The 15,079-nt window shown below is 46.3% G+C and overlaps 3 protein-coding genes across 4 annotated transcripts in view; all 3 read right to left on the reverse strand.

Annotated features, from left to right (window-relative positions):
- Positions 1–8,352, reverse strand: part of HOXA3 (homeobox A3) — a 45,527-nt gene extending 37,175 nt beyond the window's left edge. The window contains exon 1 of one of the 2 annotated variants that reach the window (XM_057365490.1): positions 7,949–8,285. Coding sequence is in view for 1 of the 2 variants with exons in the window: in XM_057365500.1 (XP_057221483.1) it covers positions 7,949–8,141 (193 nt within the window). In the remaining variant the exon portion in view is untranslated. Of the gene's footprint in view, positions 1–7,948 lie in introns of both variants that reach the window. The other variant, XM_057365500.1, reaches the window with a different exon arrangement.
- Positions 7–3,956, reverse strand: HOXA6 (homeobox A6). The gene is made up of 2 exons (XM_057365503.1): positions 3,320–3,956; positions 7–1,973 (listed from the first exon to the last, which is right to left on the reverse strand). Exons 1-2 carry the CDS (start codon positions 3,753–3,755, stop codon positions 1,714–1,716), a joined length of 696 nt encoding a protein of 231 aa, XP_057221486.1. The 5' UTR covers positions 3,756–3,956; the 3' UTR covers positions 7–1,713.
- An 842-nt stretch (positions 8,353–9,194) lies between the features above and the next one.
- On the reverse strand, positions 9,195–12,667 carry HOXA7 (homeobox A7). Its single transcript, XM_057365505.1, has 2 exons — positions 12,081–12,667; positions 9,195–11,016 (listed from the first exon to the last, which is right to left on the reverse strand). The coding sequence occupies exons 1-2, from the start codon at positions 12,454–12,456 to the stop codon at positions 10,733–10,735; spliced, it is 660 nt and encodes a 219-aa protein (XP_057221488.1). The 5' UTR covers positions 12,457–12,667; the 3' UTR covers positions 9,195–10,732.
- Positions 12,668–15,079: the final 2,412 nt, after the last annotated feature.

A 15,079-nucleotide genomic window follows, 5' to 3' on the forward strand; every position in this document is an offset into this window, starting at 1 on the left:
GCCATGGGCACCGGCAACCAGCGGCGAGGTTGCGGGGCCGGCGGGGATTGCTCCTCCGGGCCGGCAGCCGGGGAGCTGGGCGTGCAGAGAGCGCTCCGCTTTGTGCCTGCCTTCTCCTCCGTGCGAGGCTTATTTACACCAGTTCACAAATCCTCTACGATCCGTTCTCGGATGCTGACAAGGCTTATGCGCCTTCTACATAGATATGTATATATATATAATTTCTCCCCACACTTACTCCCGTGCCGGAGCTTTCGAGAGGCAGCCGGGTCCTGCCGATGTGAAATGGCAGATATCTATTAAAGAGAAATAACGTGCAGCGTTTTTCCAACTAGGGGGTCAAATTCCAGGCGGCTTTACTGCCGCCGTTATTTTATCGCCTCTTGGAAGGGAATAAAAAAACCTCTAAATGCGGCGGTAGCCATTTTGCATTAGTATTTTCCAGATTTGGCTTTTAAAACATTTGGAGTGCTAGCCCAAATTGTGTTGCCTTCCAAACAAAAGAGCCTCGATGCGTATACAAGTGCATTAGGACACAGCTTCACACGCACACTCATGCACACTCAACATGACATAGAGAGATATAACTTATATATTAATCAATATTTTTGCTGCACTTATTTTACTTTTACAGAACTCAAAGTGGAAGCATTTTATGGCAGCTATTTTTCTTCAGAATATCAATTTATTTTTTTTCCAGTGCTAAGTAATGCGAATGTGAATTGAGATACCATAGAAGCAGAAAAGAAAACYCCCGTGTAAATAAGATTTTTTTAAAAAAAAATAATAAAGAAAGAAAGGAAGAGAAAGAGAGAAAGAAAGAAAGGTGAGAAAGAAAGAGAGGTAAAAAAAAAAAAAATCGCTCTAAGCTCACGAAGCCCCAAGAAATGCAGTCCATAATTCAAAGCCCCTTCAGTGTACAGCTAGTTCACCAAAACCTCAGCATACGCTCAACGGGAACCASAGAAAATTGCCCGCTTCGAAATCTCTTTCCTCGCTTCCCCTGAAGTTTAACGCCGAGTTTTTACTTTAATACTAGTAGTGCAGATTAAGCAGTTTAGCGGCATTAAAAAAAAAAAAAAAAATCTCCCTGCAACATCTTCACTTTAACTGAAAGTTTATACACAGGGATTAATAGAACGATTTTTTTAAAAAGGATTTTTCTTCCTTTTACTATTTAAATATCTTATACATAGCTAAAACTTTTTTTCCCCCCTGCAGATCATAAACTACATCACACAGCATAACGAGACAGCCCGCTGTAGCGGGAGCTAGCAAAAACATAAACCAAGTGTTTTCTAAAATCTCTTGTCTTTCTACAATATGAACATTTCTAATTAAAGAAAAAGGATTAAAAATAATTTGCTTATCTTTTCTCACACAAACACACCAGCGACACTCACACAGACAGAAATGCTCATCTCAAATATTTAAAATTCTGGGCCGATTCTCTAATACTTTAACCAACGCCATATATGCTTTGGGAAGGTGGTTACATACATACATGCCTGTAGCTCAAAAGCTGAGGCTTCCACATATATTAAAGTAAGTCACAGATGATTGCAAATATACATCTTTTAACCAAGCCTTTTGGGGATTAATAGACTGTGACAAACCTATAGGATTTAGTAGCAGAAGGAACAGAAGGTAAATAATAATAATAGTAGTAGGAAGCACTAAGGAAAGGCCTGGTAGCGTTTATTAAACGTGGTTCTACTCCCCTGACTTTTCCTCTGTTTCTTCGCTGCTGGGCTGTGTGGAATTTATGAATTTGTTTTCCTTTTTCCATTTCATCCGCCTGTTTTGAAACCATATTTTAATCTGGCGTTCAGTAAGGCAGAGAGCGTTTGCAATCTCAATACGTCGTCTTCGGGTTAAGTATCTGTTAAAATGAAATTCCTTCTCTAACTCTAGCGTTTGGTATCTGGTGTAAGTTTGCCTCCCTCGTCTCCCATGTGTTCCATATACTGTACCTGTAGAAGTAAAGACAAAATGATCGCATTGGACAGGGCCCAGTGATTTCCAAGCAGAAAGAGCTATTAGTATATTCTTGCCTCCTTTTGCAGGCACAATCACGGGGAGCGGGGGAAGCTGCTCTGGTTTCCTGGAGGCTTTTTTTTTTTTTTTTTTTTTTTTTTTATTTTTTTTTTTTTTTTCCCCAATTCTCTCTTTTCCTTTTCTCCTGCCTGACGAGCTGTAAATGCAGATGTACAGTGTGCTTACGGCCGTGGGGTGAGTGGGATATACAAAGAGGCTTTAAGCTGGACCTAGGGAAGGTGCAGGAGGTAGCAGAGTGTGAATCGCTGAGCAGTGGCTGCTCTGCGCGCTGGGAGCCTGTGCGCGCACACACAGACACAGGCACACGTGTGCTATCCGGGGAGCCTCACGCATGTGGCTGTGCGTGTGTGTGCACGCACATGCGGCTGTGTTGACACAAACACACAGCCATTGCCGTGGCTGTGGCTACAGAAGGTCTCTAAGTATAATTATAGACATTCAGCTAAAGATCTTAGAAGAGCGTTTTGCCATTTGCTCCTGAATTTATTGCTCTTGAATGCAAAGYAGCATCAGAATGGTTTTGCTRAAAGTTTAATTTWWWWAAAAAAAGSAATGAGACCTACCCTGCAGCAAACATAAACTCGGGAGGATAGAAGACGAGTCATTAGCAAATACTTGAAGTAAACGTTTAAATTTGGGATTATAAAAAATAAATGTCACCCCAATACAACCTTCCCACTCCACCCCCACCCCCCACTCCCCCAGCACCACTCCTGCACAGAATAGTTAAATTATGTGAAGTTGACTCCTAAGTCAGAAAAAATTCGCTGTGACATGGAAGTGCGCCCACGGCCCCAGAAACGTGCTCTCAATATCCAATACTCACAAGCTAATGAGCTGGGGGAGGGGGGCGAGGAGGAATGTACCACAAATGCATTGGATCCTCAGTACAGAGGGCATATTCCATGCATCGCTCTCTGACAATGAAGAAGCAGAGCAGAGGCTTTGGAATGGCTTTAAGAGAGTGATAAAACTGCTTTGGTCTTTTTTTTTTTTCCCCCCCCTGTACTTTCTAAGGATCCCCAGTAACTTTCACCAGTAAACCTACATGCTGGGATCTTCGCCACCGTTCCCTGGGTGCCAGCGTGCCAGGTCTAAAATAACCAGGGAAGGTTTCATGCTACATATTGCCATGTAGGAACCATGTTTCTCCAGCAAACTAGACTTYATGTAAGAACAGGAAAAAAAAAAAAAAGAAAGAAAGAAAGAAACTTTTCCTTTTCCTCCCCTCCCCGCCCTTGATTGTACCGAGATGCCTTACCAGCGCAGGAGTTCATCCGCTGCATCCAGGGGTAAACAGGGCTCGTGTACTTCCGGTCGGTGCCTTCGTCATTTATAATTTTGGTTTGGCCACCGTTGGATTTGTACTGTTGATCGGGAGAAAAGTGCAGGTAGTCCCCGGGCCCCCTCTGTTTGCCACTGCCGGAAGGAGAGGCGCTACTAATGTCCTTGTCCGAATAAAAACAAGAGGCTCCGTACTCATAGGAAGCCCGATTGCAAGCAATGACGGTGTTGGACTGTTGGTAGAAACAAGGTGAGGTGTAAGTCTTGTCCTGCAGGCTGCTTGCCCCGTACGAAGCCGGAAAATGCCTGAGAGCATCATAGCCCGCCGGGTACAGGGGGATCTGCCCGAGGTAGGAGTCCTGGCCCCCGGGCAGGCTCCCCGGGAAAGTGGGATTCACAAAATAGGAACTCATTTGCTCTCCCCCTCTCCCGGACCGTGATTTGTTGTGTATTAGTACATCTGGCGATAACTATTAGGAGTCATCGAAGTGGTTTGTTTCTGGATGGCCGAGCGCCAAAAGCGACAGCAGAAAATAGGAGCAGCTGACGGCGGGGCGGCCAATGGGAGCGCGAGCGGCGCCCGCTCCCCCGGGGCCGCCGCCACCGMGCCGCCAACTTACCGGCAGCCCCGGCCCCGCCGCGCCGCCCCGCGCCCCTCGCACCGCGCCGCGCAGCCCGCGGGACCGGCCGCGCCCCCGCCGCGGCACCGCCCCTCCGCGGGAGAATAATCCAATAATAATAACAACAGTAACAGCGATAATTCCCGGCAGCGCGGGCCGTGTGACAGCGGCGAGCGGGGACACCCCCCACCCCCGCACGGCTGCCGGAGGTGTGTGGAGGGGGGCGCCCTTAAAAGTTGGAGGCCCCACGACAGGGGAGTCGCGCAACCCCGCGGGAAGGGTGGGCGAACCGCCCCCGGCTCTCCGGCGGAGGGAAAGAGGAGGGAGGGAAGGAGACGGCGTGGAGGATGCTGCGGAGGGAAACTTTGGAGCGGAGGGAGCACGTGAAAGGGGGACCGCGTGAAAGSGAGCGCCTCTCAAAGTGGGGGGCGAGGGGGGCCCGGCCTCTCTCCATTTTGCCTTCGCGATGCCACAACCGAATCCAACACTTTCTAAGCTATTCTAAAACGTATTTATTTATCCATTCAGTCGAAAATTGCCCCTCCACTAAGGCTTTCCTTCGGAGCTCAGGGAGCCCACCCCACGCCGAGCCCAGCTTTTGTGAGAGAGGCTAACGCATCCTGCAGTGGAAGAGGTCTCGTATCTTAATGAACATCCCCATAATTAACGAGGAGCTTGTGGCGGTGGCCTATTGGGGAGTGGGATTTTTGATTTGCACCAGGTGCCCGAGGAGGCCTCGGGAAGAGCTGTATGGGCTCCCGGCGCCCTCCCGGCAGCCCAGATAAAGTTCCATGTGTCTCTTTTGCCCAAGTCTACCCCCCTCCCACCAGAGTAGAGCCGAGGGAATCAAACATTCAAATTCAAAAACGAGCCAGTAGGACTATTCCTAATTAATAAAACCCCGCTAATGAGTCAGCAGAAGCCAATCGGTTTCGTTGTTGCTCCGAATAATTTGATTAAGGGTGGATTTGTGTCTTTAAGAGGGGAAGAACAATACACGAAACAAACATTTCCACCTTCATTTTTCAATATGGCAGTTACCCCATAGCGGAAATATAATTCTTGGCCCAGGGCTCGGACAGTAACAGTGCTGATGAAATTCGCTGATGCGCATTTAATTCAGCCGTAACCCTGCAGTTCCTGCAGATAACATGAGGCTGTTCATTCCAAGCTGTGTTTACTCATAATCCGTGCCCATTACAACAGATTGAATAGACTAATTTTAAACGCGCTCTGTCACGTAAAGTGACATTCGTACGAGCCCCGTTTCCTAAAGCGGCTTTCAAAGGAGAGTTTTGTTGTTGTTGGGAGACTATTTGTCTCATTTCCGGGGCCAGATTACGATACCTATAAAACAGTAGTGAGTTAAAACATCGCTCCACAATAGTTTGTATTGTTTGCAGTCTCAGCTGGACTTTCACATTGAGATGTTGATTGCCTTCGGGCTTTTTTTCAACTTCCTTAACCTCTGCAGCCCAGCTAATCCACAAACACACCTGGTGGAATTACAGCTCACTAGCTGCATGCTTTGAGAGGTCACTTCAGAAACATGTATTTCCTGAAAAGCAGATTTCAACGGAAAAAATAAGTTGGGTTTTTTTTTTTTTTTTTTACTCAGTGAGAATAGAGTTTAAAAAGGAGGAAACACCAGCAAGCAAGCACACTCAGAGAGCACGCTAAAGACAAAAAGGCTTTTAAAAGAGCATGTTTTCGTCGATTTAGGTCRCAACGAAAACGCACCATGAAAAAATGAATACTCAGGACAAGTAAAACGCACCGGCCTTACTTCTAAAAAGTTGTGGGCAGACGATCTTTTGTTTGAATCCGTCACACAAAGACCAAAACAAAATTTAAAATAAAAATCGCTCAAGGCTTAGTTATATTTACATTTTATAGCATCTGTTATAGTCTGATTTCCCCCCTCTGTTTCTTTTTGTTTCTTTCCCGTTTTTCAAGTTACTGTTYGCATCCAAACCAAGTTGTGAAAGCCCGACCGCAGGCAGCGAAAATATTTCTTCGACGATCCCATAATACGAAAAGGAATGAAATGTGCACGTTTGCTTGACTGGGTCGTGTTAGAGTAGTTACAGTGACAGCTAAACAATCTGCACTGCAATCTCTGCTTCAGTCACATTCAGGCGTCCTTTCCGCTCCTCCCCCTACACCAGAAAACCCCGAATTACAATAATCTGCTACCCCCCAGGTCTGCCGAAAAAACGTCCTGCCTGGACACATTTTGCAGCAGTTTTCCTTCGCCATTCCCGCCCCCACTCTGGAAAAGCAGAAAGCAAGCCAGCCGCTGCATTTCGCCGCCGCAACAAAGTCACACTTCGCGATACCCGTGTATTTCATACCCTGTTTATTTGTTTGCGTAATTCCACGCACCCCCAGCACCTTCTCCACAGAACACCTCGCCTTCCTCCTTCCGCCGAAAATGCGTCCGCGACGCCAGCCACTTTAGGATACAGGTGCGGGAGYAGTTACCCTCTTAAGCTTAAAAGCCTCCTTCTCCTCGAATGTAAAACCACTTTCAAACCATTCTCGTGCTCGCCAGCGTCATCAAAACCAACCTTTAACTAATAGCTCCTAATCCAAACAGTTTGGGCAAGGCGGACCGTTGTTTAGACTGGCGGGGTACAGGGAGCCTGGCCGGGGGGACGCGGACGGGCTGTCCCCAGCCGGCTCYCACCGTAGTAACTTGCAGTTGACACACATCGAGGTAGAAGCGGAGGGGAAGGGGTGTGGGAAGAACCGGTCCTGCCGGAATATCTTGCCCGGTAGCGAGCTCCGATACTCCCATAGAATAAGGTAGGCCGGATTTTTTTTTTCCCCCTCTTGGTCTTTTATTTGGGCTTCCCCGAGCGGCGCAGGCTGCCAGCGCTGCTCTTCCAGGGACTGCGGGGGCCGCTCCACTCCACGCCCGCCTCCGCCATCCCGCCACGCCGTGGCAGCACTGAGCATCCTCGGCCCCGCAATAAATAATCCGGCGCTCACTGCAGCTCCAGTCCGGCGGATACCGCAATGCAATGCAAATGCAGTGCTTTATCAGCCCGGCGGCACAGGCAGAGCCGGGGCCGCCGCTTAAAGCCCTCCAAGCCGCTGCTTCGCCCTGAGGAGGCGGGAGCGGAGCCGGGCGGCAGCGGCGGGGGGTCCCGGGGGCGCCGTCCCCGAGTCCCCGCTGTCCCCAGCCGGCACACCCCGCGGGGACCGACCCGCCGCTCCCCCGCCCCAGCGCCGCACCGTAACAGTCACAACAAGGACAGAAAGGAGGGGGAAAGCTCCATGTCCGGCGCTGAAATGGGTTCAGCCGCCGCCAAGCCCGCTCCGCGCAGCCGAGGCGCGCAAGGCGCCCACGCCGCGAACCGCCGGGAACGGACCCACGGCGGGGCAAGCGATTTATGCAGGCAGCACTTGATCTGATAAAGAAAATATAAGACACATTCGCACCGTTTCCCCCCCCGTCTAGGAATAACCTTCCTTCTGGACATAGCAGAGAAGCTAGGAGACATTATGCTGTTTGTTTGGGGTTCTTTTTATGAAATAGTAAAAAATAAATTGCGTCCAAATTTCGTCAACCGCAAATGAAATTTAGGTTAATGAGTTAATGCTGCGAATTAATTCAAAAACATGTTTTGAAATATCACTTTTTTCCCTCGTGCTGGGGAAAAAAATCCCGTCCATTGATGCTGTAAAACTGAATTATTAGTAAATAACCTGAACGTCACAATATACCACTGACKAATGCAAAACGAAATTAACTTCGTGAAAAAAAAAATAAAATCCACGGCTTCCTTGCTAAATCACAGAAAATAAACATTTTATTTAGGCATATTTTTGCATGCACAGGTTAAATCAAAATCAACTGAGCTGCAGGCATCTCTATTTTTGGCTAGCAACATTTCCATTTGGTTTAATTGCACATGTCTAATATTTAAACGTATTAAACAATTTTCCCTGCTTACAGTAGTGTCATATACATTTCTCACCTTTTAGGTTCTGGCTCACAGGAGCCCCTGCGACTTTGACAGCTGTCGCTTTGGCTGCACAGGAGACGAATCGCCCTCCTTTTGGTGCCAGAAGAAGCAGGAAATTAGCCAGGTTGCAAGTTGAAAATCTGCCACGCCAGTGCTTTGAATCCAATATGCCACACCTTCCAGCGGGGGAACTGGAAATTGCCATCCCGGATCTGTGTTCTAGGCGGCTGCTTATGCCGAACCTCCGTACACTTTGTTCACTATTGCCTTACAAAGAACAAATGAAATGGGGATTGAAAGCCAGAGAGATCCGAAGCAGGACAGAGCTCAGCAAAAGAATGCGGCTCTATTCTCGCAAGGGAAATTATAAAAAAGTTCATGTTCACGGTTACCATCCACATGACCGACAACGACCAATGGAAAAACCGAACAACTCATAAAGTTGTATTGCAAAGTTGTAAATTTTCATAAACAACAACGGATTTATGGCCTTTTCCTCATCACTAAGAAGAGGCAGGTCTTAGAGAGGCGCCATCTTACCACAGAGGCAGCCCTGGAGTTTTTTAAAAGACCTGGACTTTGTACTAATTTTATTAAAATCACAATTAGTACGTTGAAAAGGAACGGAGTGCAGTAGAAAAACGGGAACTTCAGCGCAAATGATGCACCAGTYCTACCTCTATTTACCCGGCCAAATAAAGGGACTTTTCGGGTTAGATTTTTTTTTTAAATTATAAAAAAAAAAAAAAATGGTGGGGGAAATATTAGATCACRTAGACATTACGTGGTACCTGACAAAAATGAGATGTTTTCAAAAGCTGGGCAATTTTYCCCCATTTTCGTGCACCGTGATGCCCCCTGGCCCCCGAAAGCCGCACGCACAAACCACACATGTATCCGATCAGATCATTTACACTTGGAAGTTTCGCATTGCACTTTCTGTTCATTTCAAAATATTCTTTCACTGCGTGCGATTTCGGCTTGATCGCCGCTCGCCTGGACTGGGGTTATGACTGCAAGAGGACACGGGAACACGGTGGAAGGAAGCTCTCCCATAAAGAAGGCTTTCCGCTTTATTAATCAACAACACTAGGGGAAAAAAAATCACGAAGTCGAGATAGAGATATTGACTGATTCCTATCAATTCATCACTTTGGATTTTTTTTTTCCCTTTTGATTACTGAAAAAAAATGTTTAAATGATCTAATTTCTCTATTTGTCTATGTAATTTTTTTTTTTTGGTACTTCCTTCGAACTGGTCCCTTAATAAAGAAACACAATTCATTGTCAACAAGCATATTTATTTTCTGTGTAACATAAAACACATTTATCGTGGGAAATAGTTGAACACGGTATCACTTCCAAAGAGAGTTCACAGACATTTTTTTTCCCACTTCCAATACTTACACGGCATATCCAAATGTTCACAACGAACACATCGAAACACATTGTAACATACAATTTGWGAATAAACTTTAGCCAAACCTTCAAGACGGATTTATACAGAGTTCTTAACAATACATCATGCTACAAAGTTTCCAAATTAATTACATACTTCCCAATTTATGACATGATCTTACAAATGAGGTTCAAGACGAATATAAATGACAAAAAATTACAATATCTGCTATTGTAGGAAAATTMATGGTATTACATATTAACACGTTCAGATAATCAGGACAAACAGTTTGTGTATTTTTTTTTAAAGTTGGTTACATGATCATTTAAATTCACTTTCCAAAGTACACTTTCTGCTATATTAAGTAAGATCAACGTAGAATAAGAAAACGGCCTTTAGCAGAGGCAGCCGAAGGTAGAAGCCAACGGGAGATATTAAACCGCTTTGTACAATATTGGCGAGTTTGCTTCCTCTCTTCCAGAATAGCAAAGAATCGAGAACAAAGATATATTGCAGCATATGGATTTCATTTATAATTGCTTTGGAATAAATATATTATTTTAAATTTAAATATATTCAGACTTTTCGGTACCAAATTCTATACCAAAGCTATTAATGCGTGCTTTTCGAACGACTACACTTATGTGTCTAAAAGCATTTTGCGATTCACATTAGTAATCTTGTAACAACCTTTGACTACTAAAATACAGTATATTTTCGAAGATAGGTAGGCAGAGCAAGATATATAGGTAGGTAGTCTGGAAATAGGTAGTACAAATAATTGCTGTAGATTGTAGTGGTTTGTGGAAGATTTTTCCCCCTTTACTTGCTGTTTTACCTTTTGTTAATGTAGCTGTTACTTATAATACTTTTCTAACAACAATTAAAAAAAAAAAAGAAAACAAAAAGAGAAGTGCAGAGCTACTTATTCAAAATTAGGTAGTTTTTCTTAATATGAGCCTAATGCACTTTTCCCCTTACACATGATTGGGACTATGGAGTCAGGTAGTTACTTCGGAAGGTCACGGTTTACTATCTGTGCAAGCAGCAKTTCTCCCACTGAAATGTCCCCTGGAGAAGCCCACCCAGGTTTGAGTTAATGAAGAAAATAAAACAAACTGATTGTAAGATGCTCTTAGGGATATTACCGAAAGGTTCGGCTCAGGGCAGGTTTGGGGAGTATGGAAGAGTGGAGAGAAAGCTGGAAAACCAACTCACTAAATGTTTTCATGTTTGCAAATGACCGCTTTTAAGATGATTATTAAAGGGAACAGATTTTTTTTTTTTTTTTAATAAAAACAGTAAGTCTCTTTTTTTTTTTTTTCCTTTAAGGGGAGCTTTTCCAACTGTCATGTGCATACACCRTTCTAGGATATCACTTCCTCGAGAGGGACTCCTTAATCCTCCTCCTCTTCGTCTTCTTCCACTTTCTCRACAGAGGCTGCTGCTGACGTGGGCTCGGTGGGAGCCGGGGTGCTGGAGCTCTCCTCCTTGTGCTCCTTCTTCCACTTCATCCTCCGGTTTTGGAACCAGATTTTGATCTGCCTCTCCGTCAGGCAGAGAGCATGGGCAATCTCTATCCTTCGCCGCCGAGTCAGATAACGATTGAAGTGGAATTCCTTCTCCAGCTCCAGGGTCTGGTAGCGGGTGTAAGTCTGGCGCCCTCGCTTCCTATCTGGACCTGAAAACAGGCACACATACCCCCAGGAGTTAGACAAGAAGAGAAGTGGAAAGTTTTCTCTTATTATTTGCCTTCTTGATGTTTTAAATAAATAAATAAATAAATAAATAAATAAGCAAACAAATAAAAAAAGTGACCGACCCAGAGTGAACGATCCCCTGCTTCGAGTTTCACCCGCCCCCCCACCCACTTTGCCCTAACAAAGATATTTTAGCCACACGACCTGCCCTGCTCAGGCAGGGTAAAAATTAAGTTGCTGGAGAGGTAGAAAAAGTGAAGAGAAAGCATTCAGGAGAGGAGGTGGGGGAGGAAATTGCTTTTGGGAGGAGGAACTTTCCCCCCAGGCGATGTATTTCCCTAAAACCTTCCAGACTTTCGCATTTCGCAAGGGGAAATAAAAAGCTGGAAGGCTGGGCTATATTTATTTTATTTTAATGTCGTGGGCTCCCCCCACCCCATCCCGCCTGGATCGTAAACAATACACAGCATTTAGCTCCAGAAGAGAGCTCTCCTTTTTCACACACACACTCTCGCCCCCCTGTCCCCCATTCCCCCCCTCCCCCCTCCGTTTTCCTGTTCAGTACATTTCTATAGATCCTTATCTCCGTGGATAGGGCAGGGGGGACGAGAGTGGCACGYCTCGGCAACGCGGGCTGGCAAAGTCCTCAACATGCCGTCTCCCGGTCCTAAACGCCGCTGACCCCTCCGCCTTCCCCGGCGAGCGGGATTTTTTTTCCCCAACTTCGACAAGAGGGCAGGGGAGACGCTTACCCGTGGGGGCTCTGGGAACCCGCAGCCAACTCTCCGCTTTTTCATAGCAAACAGCGCRAATCAACTCAATGCTAAAATTCCATAGCAAATGGAGTTAAATAAATTTACGAGGCTAGAACCCATTAATTGGGCAATAAAAACTTTTATGATACTCATTTACATACAATGCCACGGGCTTTCTACGCAATGGCGCCTCGGCTATAATTAAAACCATAAAGGCTGTGCTGACAGTAATCCTGGCGACACGCTTTGCCTGGCTGCCACGGCTCCGAGCCCTCTCCGCTCGCCCCTACCTGAAGACCTCATCCAGGGGTATATCCGGAAATTAGGCTCAGCCTGGTTGTGCAGGTTGCTTTCCTCCGCTTTCTCACAGCTGGGTTTGGTTAGCTCATTGCAGAGGACGGGAATGTTCTGATCAAAAGAGGAACAATGCAGGTTGTAGGCATCAGAGCCCAGGCTGTATCCGGAAGAGAACGGGCTTTGATATATGGTACTGTTCACATTGTACAAGCCGGGCATGGAGGAGGCGAAGGCACCCGCGCCTGGTCCATAGCCGCTTCTCTGGGAGTTGCTTGCAAAGGAGCAAGAAGTAGGCTCCGCATTTTGGAAAAGAGAAGCCCCCGCCGTATATTTGCTAAAAAGCGCATTCACATAATACGAAGAGCTCATAATTTTGACCTGTGATTTGTTGTCCGGCAGGCTTCAGTGTCGGTTTTACGAGGTAGCGTGATATATGATAACATTACACCCCCAGATTTACACCAAACCCCATTTTCTTTTGGACTGAGCTGCCCGGAGCACGTGAGCGGTCATGTGACGCCGCCCGCCAATCCCCGCCCGCCTCACAGGTGGTGCCGGCCGGGGCCCGACAGTGCCCGGCCATGGACGGGCCGGGCCCGGGGACGGGACCGGGAATGGGGCCGGGAATAGGAATGGGAATGGGAATGGGAATGGGAATGGGGATGGGGATGGGGATGGGGATGGGACATGGACCGGGGCCGGGGTCGGCGTCGGCGCCTCCGCGCCCCTCAGCGCCCTCCAGCCGCCGCCCGCGCTGGCCGCCCGGCCTCCGGGGACACGCGCACCCCGTGAGGGGGGCATTGCGAAAAAATCAGATTTAAATAATTTAAATCTATATATATATGTATATATGTGCGTGTCCAGTTTAATGGAGGTGGCTAGTTACCTCCCCGCGTTGTTTGATCGTAAATGGAAAAAAACGCAAGCGGTAAGGCTGCAACAGGGTTTGGGAGGGCACCCCCCTCCGGTCCCGTGGGATTGCCGAGCCTTGGAAATCAAATCGCTCCCCAGCAGTCAGCCCCCGGGGGAAAAAAATAAAATAATCACAGCCACTCTTCCCCGGGAAAGGAGGAAAAAGAAAAAAAAAACACAAAAGAACCAAACCCCCAAACAAACAAAGACAACCAAAAAAAACCCTCAAACCCACAACAACAAAACACACAAAAAATGCCACTACCCACCACAAATAATGGCCAAAAACAAGAAAAAAAAAAAGGACGACTCAACTTTCTGAAAGTCTCAAGAAGAAAAACCAGAATAAACCGAAACTTAAGAGTTGAAGAAATTGCCTACAAATGTCTTCAAATCGCCGCTGCCTGTTTACTGCCCGATTTACCTTTCCGCCCTACATACCTTGCAGCCCAGAGCGTGAGGCGCCAGCGGTACGCTCGGATAWCGGGGAGAGCCGCTGCTTTTCTAAACACTGGGCTCCCCAACAATGCGAATGGCTCTCCATTGAGGATGCTGCTCCGTGCCCTTCCTTTAAACGGATCGTAAAATGAGTTTCCTTCCCTCAGACAGGGAGTCCTGGTAAAGACAGCTTTTACTGCCTGCCTGTATTGCACATCATAAACTGGAAGAAGCACAATGGAATTGCCCCGGAAATTCTCCTTTCAATTATAGTTTGGTGCCCCGTGTACAAAGACTTTCTCACCAGTTAAAATTGTTCTTGGCGATATTTCGCACGGACCCTTAACTTCATGTTTTGTAAACGTCGAGCACCCTCTCCCCCCCTACACACCTCCAACACACACCCGCACACACACCCGCGCACCCTTTGGCACCCTTTATGCGTGGTTATTGCAGCCCCATGAATACAGGTTACTGACAGAAGCAAGTCGATTCTTGAAAGCCAGATCCCTGAGATACTGATGCTTCAGAGCATGCAGATGTGGCGGATGTATGTAAATGTTTGCCAAGTGTTAAGTATGTGAAAATGCAGTTATTAGTCCCAGGCATAAGGGAGAAGCCGCCGAAAGAGCCCCTTCGGTTATTTCTTTCAATTCACCAATATTAGACAATATCCCTGCTGTCGCAATCATGGTGAGGGAACGTGCAGGCAGAAGAGGCTGCTGGAAAGGAATAGAGGCCCGAGAAATTAAACGAATGAGATGCAAACAAKACGACGACCAAGAAGATCAAAGAGGCTGAAGTAGATGGCATTAGACCAATAAATTGCTCCTCTGGTGACAACATACCAAGATRCAAGAAGGAAGAAACAGCAAATATTACCAATGTCTGGACTTAAATATGGATAGCGTAGGAYCAAATAGGTTGCCTGGGTGGCTGTRTTTTGAGCTTTCTTACTCTCTGCAATTTGAGCGTTTATGTATTTTTATTTGCTTACGTGTGTTTGCGCCGCCACGGTTTTTTAAACTGGATTTCGCTTTAGAATTTTTCCCCCCCTGCCAGCCCTTTATATTTATCAAAAAGCCTTCACTGAATAAATGCTAGAAGGATCCCTGGACATAGATCTCCTTGTTGACTTCCCTCGCYCTCTGCGAGTTAGGCATAACGCTGTTTCTGAAATATCCTCTGAAATCTCTCGTTTTGTCGCTTACAAGATAAGATTAGATCCCCGCGCCTATAAACGCGCTTTTCATTTAAATTTGTTTTTTTCCAATGGGGAAAGGATTAACAGTGGCAAATTTCAAGGTTTTGGTCATGGCAATATTCTCACATGCTTTAAAAATAATCCCTCTACGAGGGATTAACTGTAATTTTTTTCCTTGTATGCTCTGGACTACCCCTCTTTGCCGCTTTTCCGGGAGGTAAAAYGTAGTGATAAAGCATTGCTCGTAAGTTATAAGCGACCTGGGAGCACTACRTGATTATGGCTTGTGTACTAAGCAGTATCTTGATGTGGTTCATACTAGAGAAGATTTTGTTGGTTTGGAATCTGTTCTCACCGTAATTTATCCGCGATTATAATGGAACGTGCTGTGCCAAGTTATTACTTAGTATGACGATGCATAAACACTTTTTAATTTCG

The sequence above is a fragment of the Malurus melanocephalus genome, unplaced genomic scaffold (genome assembly GCF_030028575.1).
Source record: "Malurus melanocephalus ecotype Western Australia unplaced genomic scaffold, MMel_1.1 scaffold_53, whole genome shotgun sequence".
Classification (NCBI taxonomy): domain Eukaryota; kingdom Metazoa; phylum Chordata; class Aves; order Passeriformes; family Maluridae; genus Malurus; species Malurus melanocephalus.